Source organism: Natator depressus, chromosome 3, assembly GCF_965152275.1.
Source record: "Natator depressus isolate rNatDep1 chromosome 3, rNatDep2.hap1, whole genome shotgun sequence".
In the NCBI taxonomy this organism is placed as follows: domain Eukaryota; kingdom Metazoa; phylum Chordata; order Testudines; family Cheloniidae; genus Natator; species Natator depressus.
In genome coordinates, this window is record NC_134236.1 from 19321679 (window position 1) to 19336853 (window position 15175).

Genomic DNA, 15175 nt, shown 5'->3' on the forward strand with positions numbered 1-15175 from the left:
TTGCAACTTAGGTGTGAGATAGGCTTTGTTCAACTGAACCTCAAGAGAGCAAGGTGAAATATATTTTCAGAGCAGCAAGATGGAAGGAGGCATGGCCTGTTACTGAAGGTACAAGACCAGGAAACAAGTGTTCTGAGCTTTATTTCTGACACTGCTAAAGCTCTCTGAGATGTTTGGATGGAAGGCTCTATAGATCTGCAAAGTAAAAATAGTGCTCATACCTGAGACTATTTCTCTAATGCTAGACAAAAATTGTGAATTCTAGATGTTGGGGAAAACAAATAGAAGCCATCACTCCACCACAAGAGCTTTATTCCATGGAAACAACCAGTGTGAAGAAAGTAACATGACATGGGACAAAAAACTACTCTGTCCTTTCACATTAACTACACATTTTTGTGCCTGGTCCTCTTTGATACCTGGCTAAACTTCAAATGAGTGACAGAGGGACAGTAGTTTTGGGTTTCTGTTCAGGTGTGATCATGAATAAAAGCCAATACAAAGTCAGCACTGAAATCAGGATATCTACAGTGGTTGCAACAACACATTAAAAGGACCATCCAAGTAAGAAATCACATCCAGCACTATTCACACATGTATGTTATGTCACCAGAGACATGTATGGCTTAAAAAATGGTTCTTTAGGAAGAACTTTCCTCTACGATTCACGCTGTCTGATTCTGTGTGCCAGGACAGTAGCACCCAAGGCCTGAAGCACTGTTGGAGCTGGCTTCCATCTGTCTAGATTTTTCACATCGTTCCTTTCGTTCTCCAATTCCTGCTGTTTCTCCTTCACGTGGAAAGGCATGCTGAGGAAAGGAGAAAGGCAAATGAGTTAACAAACTGCAAAGTTTGCTTGTTACAGCAGAGTGGCTTTCCTGATTCGGTCTTCAACCAAACCAAATTGGACTCAGTGAAACATTACAGCATCAGCATATATTTAAATATTAAAGCAGCTTTTGTGTGAAACATTCAGGGGAAGATTCCTTTTGCAATCTAACAGGATGCTTAGAGTAGAGGGAGGAAAATATTAATGACATTGTAGAAGGCACTGGCAAAACCTCAGCTGGAATACTGTGTACATTTTTAGACACCTTTGTTCAAAAAGGTGTATTCAAACTGGACCAGGTGCAGAGAAGAGCTACTTGTATGATCAGGGAATAGAAAGGCTATCTTGTGAGTAGGGGTCTACTTAAATCATGGAGAAATAACACTTTTCATGGGTTAGTCACCGCATAAATACCAAATTTAGCAGATATGTAACACATCCATGAAATTTTCTATTTGTGTTGTGACCAACCCATGACAACTGTGTGGGGTTTTTTGTTTGTTTTGTTTTTTCCCACAGCATTTCTCAAACTGGGGGTCCTGACCCAAAAGGGGGTTGCAGGCCTATTATTGGGGGTTTCAGTATTGCCACTCTTACTTCAGCGCTTCCTTCGGAGCTGGATGGCCAGAGAGCGGCAGCTGCTGGCCAGGCGCCTAGCTCTGAAGACAGTGCCACTTCCAGCAGCAGTGCAGAAGTCGGAGTGGCAATACCATACCATGCCACCCTTACTGCTGCTCTGCAGCTGGCAGCAGCGCTGCTTGAAGCTGGGCAGTAGGAGAGCAGCAGCTGCTGGCTGGGAGCCCAGCTCTGAAGGCAGTGCTGCGACCAGCAGTGCTGCGACCAGCAGCAGCGGAGAAATAAGGATGGTATTGTATGGTATTGCCACCCTTACTTCTGCGCTGCTGCTGGCAGTGGTGCTGACTTCAGAGCTGGGCACCCGGCCAGCAGCCACTGCTATCCGCTCTGCCTTCAGAGCTGGGTGGCTGGAGACCAGATTTCATGGTCTGTGATGTGATTTTTCACAGCCACAACTTTGATAGACCAGCTCTGATGAGAGGAGATTGAAAGAGTTTGATTTGTTTAGCCTAGCCAAATAAAGACTAAGAGGAGATTTGATGGCTCTCTATAAATACAGCAGAGGGATAAACACCAGGATGAGAGAAGGGCAATTTAATTTAAAGGACAAAGGTGCATGAACAAATGGGAATAAACAAGCCATGAAGACATTTAGGATGGAAATGAGAAGAAGGTTTCTAACCACCAGAGTGAGGTTCTGGAACAGCCTTCCAGTGGGAGTGGTAGGGGGCAAACAACCTAATTAATTTTAAGATGGAGCTTGATAAATTTATGAATGAGATGAGATGACGGGGTTGTCCTGTGATGGCAGGGGACTGTACTCTGTGACCCAGGACCTACGTCCTGTGTTTGGTTTCTAAAACAGTGCGCTATTATCTGCTGAAAGCTACATGCAGCATTAGATATTGAAAAGAAAAATCCAGCTTTTTAAGTATTGTACAGTGCTTAATACTTTTCATCCCTAAATATCCCAAACTAGGCCAGACACTGACAAATATCATGGACCAAATCCCCAGCTGGTGTAAACTGGCATAGTCCCATTGATTTCATCTGATAATTCTACTGATTCATTTTCCAGAGCAAAATTGAGCCTGGAGCAAACACCCAGCACAGAAAATTTCCATTCAAAGGGTTAAAGTTTGGCAACCTTATAGGCAACTGAGAACAGGTTCTTATAATAGCAAGTGTCAGGAAGCCTTAATGATAGGCCACCTAGAATCAGGTCCTGAAATATTAGTACTGGATATCTGGAAGGTCTTCTAAAATTATGGGGCTGTGGTTTTTAAAATGTCTAGTCCTTGCAGGCCACATGGTCACCTGGTGAAAAACAATATAGATCCCCTGATTTCAGTGGATCTATGTTAATTCACAATAGCTGATCATCTGGCCCTGAATATCTTGGATGCTGTTAAGTAAACACAATCTCTAAGAAATTCCTCTTCATCACTTACTAAAAATTGATTTAGCCGATGTCAAGACATGGGCATACTTATTTAAAGTCAGAGCAAGGGGCTCTCTATCATGTGAATTTACATCTGTTCTTAGACTGTGTGACGTGTGTGGTGAAATCCAAGCATAAATATAATTATACTGTCATAAACATACAGCTAAGGGTAGCATAAAATCCCTCCTTTGCCTGTAAAGGGTTAAGAAGCTCAGATAACCTGGTTGGCACCGGACCAAAAGGACCAATAAGGGGAGAAGATACTTTCAAATCTGTGGGTGAAGGTTTTTGTTATGTGCTTCTTTGTTTTCTCTCCAGGACAGCGAGGAACCAGGGCAGGGAAAATACATCTCCTAAAGCCATACCTGAACTAAGCATCTAAGATTACAAATTGTAAGTAATAGGAAGGAACTGCGTTAGATTATCTTTTGTTTTAGCTTGTGAATTTTCCCTAGGCTAAGAGGGAGGTTTATTACTGGGGTTTTTTTTTTTTTGTAACTTTGAAGTTTTGCCTAGAGGGGAATCCTCTGTGTTTTGAATCTGATTACCCTGTAAAATTACCTTCCATCCTGATTTTACAGAGGTGCTTCTTTTACTTTTTCTTTATAATAAAGTTCTGCTTTTAAGAACCTGATTAGGTTTTAGTGTCCTAAAAACCCAATGGGTAGGTCTGTGCTCACCTTGTTTACTCTCAATCCTCCCCAGGAAAGGGGGTAAAGGGGCTTGGGGGGATATTTTGGGGAAACAGGAACTCCAAGTGGTCCTTTTCTTAAATCTTTGTCTAACTCACTTGGTGGTGGCAGCGATACCATTCCAAGAACAAGGAAGAATTTGTGCCTTGGGGAAGCTTTTAACCTAAGCTGGTAGAAATAAGCTTAGGTGGTCTTTCATGCAGGTCCCCACATCTGTACCCTAGAGTTCACAGTGGGGAGGGAACCCTGACACATACAAAAACAGCTACATATAACAAAACAGCCCCTAGATCATGCATACTTACAACCTTAGGTTGGTACAAGATAAAAGCAAAAGAGAACAAAACAGATGCCCACACTTATCTTTTTTCCCAAGAGGGGCTTTGTTCACCAGGCCACACCACATGATTTTATTTGCTAATCATCTCTACACGGTTACAGTGGGCTTTTTTTTCACAATGGGAAATTTGCAGATGAGGAGAGAAGCTTTTTTATGATGAACACACTGAATAGCTTACAAGCAACTAACTGCATGGAGAACTTTAAACTTCTTTGTAACTTGTGTGAGGATCTAACACCAGAGCAACAAGAAATGCTGCAGATAAACTGGTCAAAAGGGAGTGAGAGGCAGTAATGGTGATAGATATAATCAGGAATGAGCTCAGGGCTGGCCCACAACATTTTGGCACCTGAGGCAGGGAGCTCAAATGATGCCCTCATGCCCCCTCGCTTGGGCCAAAACTTTGAAAGGTCTCAATTCTGCCTTCTTCCCGTTCTACTCCTCTCATGGTACTGCTCTGCTACCTACCCCAATAAAGAATTAACAATGTAAAATGCCTTGTTCAAAAATTTTAAGTAACACTTAACTTTCAACTACTTTGCCTGAACAGCAAATGTAACTTTTCTTGTCTGCATAGTAAACACTGGCATTTTTATCTGTTTGAATAATCAAAGTGGTGCTTTCCGTGCCTTCTTGGTTGCAAAGATTTGAACTGCTTCCTGCTGAAGGTCCACAGTCTGGGCCAGCTCATGGTCTACTGAAATGGTGGCAAGGCCGACCAGCCTCTCCTGTGTCATTGTGGAGCGTAGATGTGTTTTTATTAACTTCAGCTTGAAGAAGCTGCGTTCTCCACTGGCAGCTGTTACAGGAAGCGTTAGAAGTATGCGCAGAGCAACAAAAGCATTTGGAAAGAGAGTGGTCATCTTATTTGTGCACATATATTCCAGAACAACCTTTGGAGTTGATCCTGCTGACATGTATCATGAAAGAGCTTTCAGTTCATCACCTAAATCACTCGCATCAATATCGCGCATGTCATCATGTGTCAACACTGTCTCTAGTGCCCTGTATTGCTCGTGTAGGTCTTCTTCAGGTATAGTGAGGAGTTTTGGAATATCATACAACATCCCAAATATACTGCTGTGTTCCTTGAGCTGCATGAAACGTTCTTCAACTGACTGTATTGCACAATCTAGCACCTGGTTAAAGAATTCAACTTTGAATTGTTGTTTGGGGTCTCTTATGGGATTATCCCGTGCCTCATAACCAAAATGTCTTCTTCAGTGACTCATATTCTTGAATGGGTGGGGAAATAGCTTCAGTGTGAAGTTCCTCTGCCAACTTCTGTGCACTCTTCAGAACGTTTTGAAATCCCTCATCTGACCGGTAAGACTGTAGGTATGACTTTGCTTTGTCCAGTTGTTCCATTGCTCCAGATATATCAAGGTCAACACCTTGGAGTCTCTTGCTTACAACATTTATTTCAAACAGTATGTCAAGCCACAACACTAAGCCACAAAGAAATTTGAAGTTATGTATGTTTCTGGTGATTCCATTTCCCTCTGCCACTGTTCTCCCACGAACAGTTCCTGTCATAGCATTATCCTCCATAATGGCAACTATGGCATCATCTGTCTTCCCATTTTGGTGTTTGATAGGCTTTATTGCCTCCCCTCAACTTTCCCGTCATGTGGCACTCAGTGGTTTCAGTGTCAGAGAGGATGTTCCCAGATGTTATTTCAAAATTTGCCATCGATGAGTTGATGCAGAGAAAAATACATAGATGCTTTGAATTACATTAAAAAATTCAGCAGCCTCTCTTGAAGCTGATGCTGCATCACTGACCACCAAGTTCAATAAATGAGAACTGCATGGGACTAAAAAAGCTTGAGGATTTAACTTTCGGATCTGTGTCTGCACTCCTCTGTTCTTTCCTCTCATATCAGCTATCGTAATTCCCATATCTTCCAGCTTTTTAAGAAGCACATTTGTCATACCAGCTCCTGTAGTATCAATGTCGATAAATTCTAGAAAATGCTCTCTGACAGTCACCATTGCAGGGACATTTTCAGTCAGTTCTGTTGTTGTTACAAAACTCACCATTAAAGTCATTTGTTCCGTACAGCTGATGTCAGGTGTGCAGTCCAGAATAACAGCGGAATATCTTGCTGACTTCAGATCTGCCACAATCTTCTGTTTGACTTTTGTTGCCAGTAACTGTATGATCTCATTTTGAATTGTTTTTCCAAGGTGGTGTGTGTACACTTCTTGGGTGGTGACTCTTCTTAGATGCTCCTGGAGTACAGCATCAAGCTCAGCCATCAGCTCCACAATTTGAAGGAAGTTTCCATTGTTTGGCACATACAGCTGATCTGAAGTGCCATGCAGTGCTAGGTTTTGGGTAGCAAGCATTCTCACAATGGCAATGAGCCTTTTCAGAACATTTTGCCAGTAAAGAGACTGATGCAATCTTCTCTTGATGCTGATCATCTGTGGTGGCCTTTAACCCTTAGTCTCATCTCAAGCTCTTTCCACCTATGGAATGCTTTCTGGTGATTTGCTGCCTTCTCATGGCATGCCAGATTTCTAGCCAGATTTTTCCAGTCCTTTGTTCCTGTAGAACCCAATGTAGCTGGAACATTAGACTGGAAAAGTTTGCAACAAAACCAGTATGCAGCATTCTGGGTATTTGAGTACATAAGCCATGGCCTCTCCACTTTGTCACCATGGGCGATTTCACGCCAGGAATGTGTTGGATGGAAACTTCTATTTTCTTTGTCTTTGGGGAACATGAAGTTTTTCACTTGCTGTGGCCCATGCAGTACAAGGAAGTCCCTCAGGCTACTGCTCAAGTGGGTCCACAGTCCTGGATCATCTAGACTTAAGGAACTAAACTCAGCAGCACCTGTTTCTTGTGCCTCCACCACACTCTTCGCTGATCTACACTTTTCTTCAGGAATGTGCATGGTTACATCCATTTGAGATGGAGATATGGATGCTGCAGTAGCTGCCAGGTCACCTGAAATCTGACTAATTGAACGATCAGGCATCTCCTCACCACTCACATCCTCACTGGGGGTGGAAGGCTCACTGTGAACATTTGTGTCTATGTATCTCAGGAGAGCTCCTTCCTGCTTAGATAGAAAAGCTTCCTTTGCTTTCTTTCTTTTTTCTGAATGCTGCCACAGGGGGGCGTTTTCTTCTTTCACTCATGACTGCTGTTCTGTGCCAGCTAGAGTGGCTCTCAACACTCAATTGAAGGGGACAAATAAACAGGCTGGTAGCAGGGCCTGAGTGAGGGAAGATATCAGCGTCTTAAGGGCCTAACTGGCTCGTACTATTTCAGTTGACTGCCTGTTCTCCTCAAATGGGTTCAGGGAAGCAGCAGGAAACAGGAAGCTCCCTGAGAAGCTGGCATTAGTCAGTCCGAGCTCCTGGGGGTGCTAGAGAGGTACTCCTCCTCTTCTCTCTCCCTGCAGCTCCTGCTGCTTTCTGTTATTCCCTCTCACCTTTTCTCCTGCCTGCCTGATATGTCTCTTGTGCCCTCCTTCCTCCAGCACGGCACTCCACCATCTCTGTGCATCTAGAGCAGAGGGAATACATATGCCCCTGCAGCAGACACAATTTTCTAGACTCTAGGTCCTAGTGACGCCCCCGCACAGTCTGGCACCTGAGGCGGCCGCTTGAGTTCGCCTTATGGTAAGGACAGCCCCAAATGAGCTCTCAAGAGCAGATGGTTCAAATAAACATTAGATTTAACTGTGATCTGTTCTTTAAACTACTTTTTTGCCCAAATATTTTAATATTTAATTTGATTTTTAAATTGATTTACATTTAGTGTTTGGAAAGGGTTCTGGCATGACAAGCCTGGAGAATAAGGATCCCTATTTACTCATAACCAGATTCAGTACAGGCAGTAGCACAAGTTTCTCACAACCTCAAGGAACTTCCTGCAGGAATGAGAGGGCACTTTGGAGCTGATGGACTAATAGTCCTTGACCTCTCTGCTCAGATCTGGCTACAATGGTGCCAGTTAATTGTTGTTTTTATAGTAATGACCAGAATGTGCTGGGAGCTGCACATAGGAAGATATGGTCACTGCTCTGAATCTAAGGGCCAAATCTTGAGATCTCTTAGGAATGAGAGTTACTGCATTCATGTAATAGTCACACTGACTTGCATGGAGAGTTATTCATGTCCAGAAAAAAGAAAAAAGAAAAGGAGTACTTGTGGCACCTTAGAGACTAACCAGTTTATTCTGAAACCATTCATGTCCAGGTGTTTGCAGGATCAGGGTCCAAGGCTTGTCAGCGTATATCATGTGCAGAGACCCATTGAACAGACAAGTTAAGTGTCAGGGTATTGGTTGGCACCAGCTGCCCCTCTACCTAGCTATTGTGAACACTGAACCTCTCAGGATTCCTGCTGCTCAGAGCCCCACAGAATCCACACTCACTCCCAGTGTAGCTAAATAATATGGCCCTGCTCCACTCCCTTAAGCATACGTGTAACTTTACCCATTTGAACGTCCATGGATGTGAGTAGAACTTGGGGTGTACTTGAAATTACACACACGCTAATGTGCTTTGCTGGATCAAGGCCTACGGTCCTAGGGCGGGCCTGACTCTTCTCATTTACACCAGTGTAACATCACTGGAGTTAATCCCGATTTAAAGTGGTCTAAGTGAGAAGTGAATCAGGACATATGGAACAAATCTTGCTCTCAGTTACAGCAACACAAATCCAGAGCACCTCACTAGAAATTGATAGTTATTCTGGATTTTCACTGTTGTAACTCAGAGCACGCTTTGGTCCTTTCTATCTCAAATAGTGGCATGTTTCCATTATTCTCTGGAGCCTCTCATTTCACCTGTGCAAGCCAGCCTATAATTCTGAATTTTATTGTGTAACTATCTTATTACCTGAAAAACACACATCCATATTTTAACATAAGTTTCAGATCAGCCTTTCTTAAACACAGGCTGTTCTAAGCCCAGTCAGTTTCGCTGCTAGGGGCTCTAATCACCACATGGGGGAGATAAAGCTTCACAGTTCACATGCCTGATTCCCTGCCATAGCCCTCAAAGGAAAAAAGTAGGAAAGGATTACATAGTAACTTCCCTCTTTCTGCTGCTATGCCACTCTACACTCTCTAAGGGCATGTCTACAGAGCATTTAGTTTGCAATAAGCTGGGGTGTGAATCAACCCTGCATTAGCCTGCCCCGGACTAACTGTCCATGTGGACCCTGCTGACGTGCATTAACACTTTGTTAATGCATTTTGATCTAGATCTCTTTGAACTGGGACTAGATCAAAGACCATGTAATTCTGTTCCTGCATTGTTTGAAATATTTCAGACAAACAGTACTCTGATGTAAGCAGTGTCAGGATGAGCTCCACCCTGACATCTGGTGGTGAGGTGTGGCAAGTTGTGGAAAAGAACTTCAGGGGCCGAGCTCATTTGCATAGGCACACCCACGCCGCCTAGAATGAGGCCATAGCTGCCCAAATGGTCACTTTGGCTGCTGTGGGATCCCCAGTGTCTCTGTTATTGGGGCAGGAAGAATAAATTGTTATTACCCTGATTATGGGAACTGTGCTTGGAACTGTACTTGGCCTTTTGTTATGATGGAGGGACTCACCATCAACTAAGTAGCACTCACTAGGCAAGGGTCATGGGTTCCAAAACTCTGTGACTTGAGAGAGGTTGGGGAAAAGCATTAATACATGGTGGCATGGGCCCCTGGGTGAGGGCCTTACATGCTAATTGCACTTCCTCCTCTCTCCACTGTGGAATATCAGAGCTAATTTTGATTTCATTAGGAGTCTAGTTACAGGCTGCTGAGCTCACTTTGGGCTAATGGTGCACCAGCACTGAGGCTCCCTTACTACAAGCTGAATTCACCAAAGAGCTGAACTGACTAAGAGCTGAAATCACTGAGTGTTGTGTTAAGTAGTGAGGGAGCCTGAAGATATATTGTGGAGAAGTTTGTGGGACGGCTGGAGTGCCTTGTGGACAGGCTGGTGGAGCAGTTCGTGGGACGGTGGGAGCTGCTTGTGGGCCGCAGAGCGGAGCTGAGCAAAGCAGTTCGTGGGGTGGCTGGCGGAGCGGAGGGGAGCAAAGACCTATGGAGCTGTGGGGCGGTCAGCTTCAGATTATGTAAGGTGCCTTTTACCCCCGCCCCCATCTCCACCCAGGTTGGGAGGTAAAGCTCTGCAGATAAACTTTTGAACTCTGGGGCTGCCCTGACCAGGGACAGAGACTTTTGGGTCATTGGACTTTTGGGACTTTGGGTGATTTGGGATTGCTGGACTCAAGAACCAAAGGGAAAGGGCATGCCCCAATTTGCTTGGGGTGGGTTTTTTGCTCATGGGTTGTGTTATGAATCCTGTTGGTGGTGTTTCCCCAACATAATGCCACATTGTTTCTCTCTGTTATTAAAAGGCTTTTTGCTACACTCAGACTAGGTGCTTGCGAGAGGGGAAGTATTGCCTCTTGGAGGCACCCAGCGGGGGTGGTATATATTTGTCCCAGGTCACTGGGTGGGGGCTCGAGCCGGTTTGCATTGTGTTATTGGAATGGATCCCCTAGATATTGAACCTGGCCCTTGTTGCTGCCAACTCTGACGGACAGAAGGGTTACACTTGCATTATAAAATCTACAATGCTCTGGCTGAATACAGGAACTCCTCACTTAATGTTGTAGTTATGTTCCTGAAAAATGCGACTTTAAGTGAAACAATGTTAAGTGAATCCAATTTCCCCATACGATTTAATGTAAATGAGGGGGTTAGGTTCCAGGGAATTTTTTTTCACCAGACAAAAGACTATATATATATATACACACAGTATAAGTTTTAAACAAACAATTTAATACTGGTACACAGTGATGATGATTGTGAAGCTTGGTTGAGGTGGAGGAGTTAGAGGGTGGGATATTTCCCAGGGAATGCCTTACTGCTAAATGATGAACTAGCAATTGGCTGAGCCCTCAAGGGCAGCAGCTCCCTTTGTCCGTGTCTCCCCCCCCCCGCTCCTGCACCCCGCTTACCCTATCTTCCATAGAGCAGGGGGACACCCTGACATTAGCCCCCCTCTTCTTCCCCTTCCCCCCTCCCACACACACAGCAAGCAGGAGTCTCGGAGAGCAGCTCCAAGGCAGAGGGCGGGAGCAGCACATGGTAGTGGGTGGAGGGGACAGCTGAACTGCTAGCAATTGATAGCCTGTGGGCAGCTGCTGCACAGGGAATTTAAGGGAGCGGGGGGCTGCCAGTACACCCTGGTTCCAAGCTCCCACCAGCTAGCTGCAATGGGATGCTCTTCCTGCAAGTAGTGGACAAAGCAGACGGCTGCCAAACGACGTCAGAAGGAAGCATTGCACAACTTTAAACGAGCATGTTCCCTAATTGATCAGCAAGGAAACAACATTAACCGGGATGACGTTAAGTGAAGAGTTCCTGTAGTAGATTGCCCCTACAGTGGTGACGCGCATCATGATAATCCCCACATTAAACCCACCTCCTTCAAATGCTTGAGTAAAGAGATGAGTTTTGTGCATACAGCCTCAGCTGAGATCTGGGCACAGTCATGCTAGGTGCTGTGCAAACATCTACTAAGACACTATCCTTGCCCTAAAGCATTTACAATGTAAATAGACTGGACAATAGAAAAATCAGACTTGGAAAGATCTAGGGTGGAGTGAATTCCAGAACCCAAATCAGAAATATTACTATGAATTAATGAAATGTGGTCTCTTGTGTATGAACCTAAGGGCTTATCGATATAGGACACTCAGGAAAATTAATCCAGATTAACTGGTTTCAGAGTAGCAGCCGTGTTAGTCTGTATTCGCAAAAAAAAAAGGAGTACTAGTGGCACCTTAGAGACTAACCAATTTATTTTAGCATAAGCTTTCGTGAGCTACAGCTCACTTCATCGGATGCATGATAACTGCAGATATGAATTTAAAGTAGGTTAGTTAAACGACATTAAGCACCTGTGTGGATGCTCTTATTAAGAATTAAAGTGGATTTAGCTAAATCAAATTAAGGCCACTTTAATTCAGAATGAGTGCATCCACACAGGAGTTTAATGCACTTTAACTTATCCACTTTAAAAATTAATTCAGATTAATTTTCCTAAGTGTTCCCATGTAGACATACTTTCCATGATCAATGGCGGTAGCTGTTGTTTAATTGCAGAGATGTACCAGTTTCAAGTCCTGCTGGTGTGTGTACAAAATCTTTTCCTTGATACGCTGAGTAAATACAACCACTAGAAGGCATGGAATGTGCAATCTGAGTGGTTGTGATTGTAAAACACAATATTTATGAAAGCAAAAGATATTTTTACAAGCATCCCTATTACTCTGTAATTCAGAGGCCTTGATAACTGCCAAAGGATTTGGGGCCTGTGTTACCAAAGGTCTGCCAAAGTGAGCTCACTAACAGCACAAAACAGGTGTCTGTGAAAGAATCAAAGAAGGCAAAGGGAACAACGAGCATAAGGTGGAAGCATAAGGTGGAAGGGAATTCAGGACTCCTGAGAGGGAAGGGAGAGTTTCTTCTTTAACAGTTTGCTGCTTCTCCCCAGAAACTCGGGTGACCAGATGTCCCGATTTTATAGGCACAGTCCCGATTTTGGGTGCTTTTTCTTATATAGGCCCCCCACAGCCCCGTCCCGATTTTTTTACACTTGCTATCTGGTCACCCTACCAGAAACTCACAGCAGGCAGCCATTTTTTTTTCCTGGTGTGTCTGTTCATGGACAATACCTCTCAAATGTCCTTGTTTTGAGAATGTCACTGATCTCTCTCTGAGTTATGTATGTGGCACCCAGATCTGGAGTTCCCTCGGTTTTTTTCCTTATTGAAAATGATTTACATCCGAAATAAAGTATGAAGCTCACAGCATCTCTCAACTGGGCCTTGGCAGACTGAGTTATAGGCCACAGATTATAGCAGCATTGACCAGTTTATGCCTGGTTATAATTTCATTTAGAAAGATGAATTAAAGGAGGGGGGCGGGTATTGTTCACAGTTAAGCTTATGGACGAGGCAGAGATCAGATTCTGGCCTTATCATTGTGTCAACCTGCTACTGGGCTCTGACTGCAGATAATTAAGGATCTTCACTTCCCAAAACAATTGACTTAATTTCTAAATCAATAATATTTCAAAGTGTGAAGTAAATGAGGTTCCCTGGATATACTATGCACAATTTTCAGTAAGTATCCTTCTAAACATCATTCGGACAGTAGAATATGGTCAATTCGACTGTATGTTTGGTCAGTAAAAAAAAGAAATCCAGTTGAGATACAAAACTTTACCCTTCATTCTAAATAAGTACTTCAACAAACATTCATTGAAATATGTATTTTTAAAAAAAATTAAAGGAGAATTCACTCTCGTTATGTCACCTGTCTTGGAAGCCATTAAAAAGAGAGACTGTATCAACATTATCCTAATTGGTTTTACTATAGTTGGCAGCCACAGTCCAGCAGGCATATATCAGAAAGGGTGTCAATATTGAGAGGCCTGTAAATAGCTGAAAATTCCCTTATGGAACAGCTTTAGAGTGTAGGACCCCCAGTGAGCTCAGTGGAAAGATTCCTGTTGACTCAAGTAAGTGTTGAATCAGGCTCTAGCAGCATGAGATCCTCTGTATGCTATGGATACCCGCATGGCCCCACAGTGTGCCAACATTTTTATGGCTGACTTTGAACAACGCTTCCTCAGCTCTCGTCCCCTAATGCCCCTACTCTACTTGCGCTACACTGATGACATCTTCATCATCTGGACCCATGGAAAAGAAGCCCTTGAGGAATTCCACCATGATTTCAATAATTTCCATCCCACGATCAACCTTAGCCTGGACCAGTCCACACAAGAGATCCATTTCCTGGACACTATGGTGCTAATAAGCAATGGTCACATAAACACCACCCTATACCGGAAACCTACTGACCGTTATGCCTACCTACATGCCTCTAGCTTTCATCCAGACCACACCACACGATCCATTGTCTACAGCCAAGCTCTAAGATAGAACCGCATTTGCTCCAATCCCTCAGACAGAGACAAACACCTACAAGATCTCTATCAAGCGTTCTTAGAACTACAATACCCACCTGCTGAAGTGAAGAAACAGACTGACAGAGCCAGAAGTTACCTACTACAGGACAGGCCCAACAAAGAAAATAACAGAACGCCACTAGCCATCACCTTCAGCCCCCAACTAAAACCTCTCCAACGCATCATCAAGGATCTAAAACCTATCCTGAAGGACGACCCATCATTCTCACAGATCTTGGGAGACAGGCCAGTCCTTGCTTACAGACAGTCCCCACAACCTGAAGCAAATACTCTCCGGCAACCACACACCACACATCAAAAACACTAATCCAGGAACCTATCTTTGCAACAAAGCCCGTTGCCAACTGTGTCCACATATCTATTCAGGGGAAGCCATCATAGGGCCTAATCACATTAGCCACACCATCAGGGGCTTGTTCACCTACACATCTACCAATGTGATATATTCCATCATGTGCCAGCAATGCCCCTCTGCCATGTACATTGGCCAAACCGGACAGTCTCTACGCAAAAGAATAAATGGACACAAATCTGACATCAGGAATCATAACATTCAAAAACTGGTAGGAGAACACTTCAACCTCTCTGGCCACTCAGTAAAAGATTTAGGGGTGGCAATTTTGCAACAGAAAAGCTTCAAAAACAGACTCCAATGAGAAACTGCTGAGCTTGAATTAATATGCAAACTAGGTGCCATTAACTTGGGTTTGAATAGAGACTGGGAGTGGCTGGGTCATTACACATATTGAATCTATTTCCCTAAGTTAAGTATCCTCACAGCTTCTTGTCAACTGTCTAAATGGGCCATCTTGATTATCACTACAAAAGATTTTTTCTCCTGCTGATAATAGCTCATCTTAACTAATTAGCCTCTCACAGTTTGGCAACTTCCAATTTATCTGTATATATATATAATCTTCTTACTACATATTTCATTATATGCATCCGATGAAGTGGGCTGTAGCCCACGAAAGCTTATGCTCTAATAAATTTGTTAGTCTCTAAGGTGCCACAAGTACTCCTGTTCTTTTTGTATAGATTTGTTGAACCAACATGAAGAATTCTGTAGCTGAAGACTTCTATCCCTTAGTTAAACAGGTCTGTAGAAAGAGTCTCAACTGCTACATTCTCTGGGTTTTGGAGTGCACACTTTAGGAACCCTATTTAATTTCTATAGAACCCTATTAATTGTATTCCTATTAAGCTCAACAGGACTTTTCCAAACAGGAGACGAAGGACCTGATTTTCCTCTTACTTTACA

The 15175-nt window shown here is 43.5% G+C and overlaps 1 protein-coding gene across 1 annotated transcript in view; it reads right to left on the reverse strand.

Annotated features, from left to right (window-relative positions):
* Nucleotides 1-333: 333 nt before the first annotated feature.
* Nucleotides 334-15175, reverse strand: part of SPATS1 (spermatogenesis associated serine rich 1) — a 39902-nt gene continuing 25060 nt past the window's right edge. Inside the window, exon 8 of the mRNA XM_074947219.1 lies at nucleotides 334-809. Coding sequence (XP_074803320.1) covers nucleotides 659-809 — 151 coding nt within the window. The 3' untranslated portion in view covers nucleotides 334-658. The remainder of the gene's footprint in view (nucleotides 810-15175) is intronic.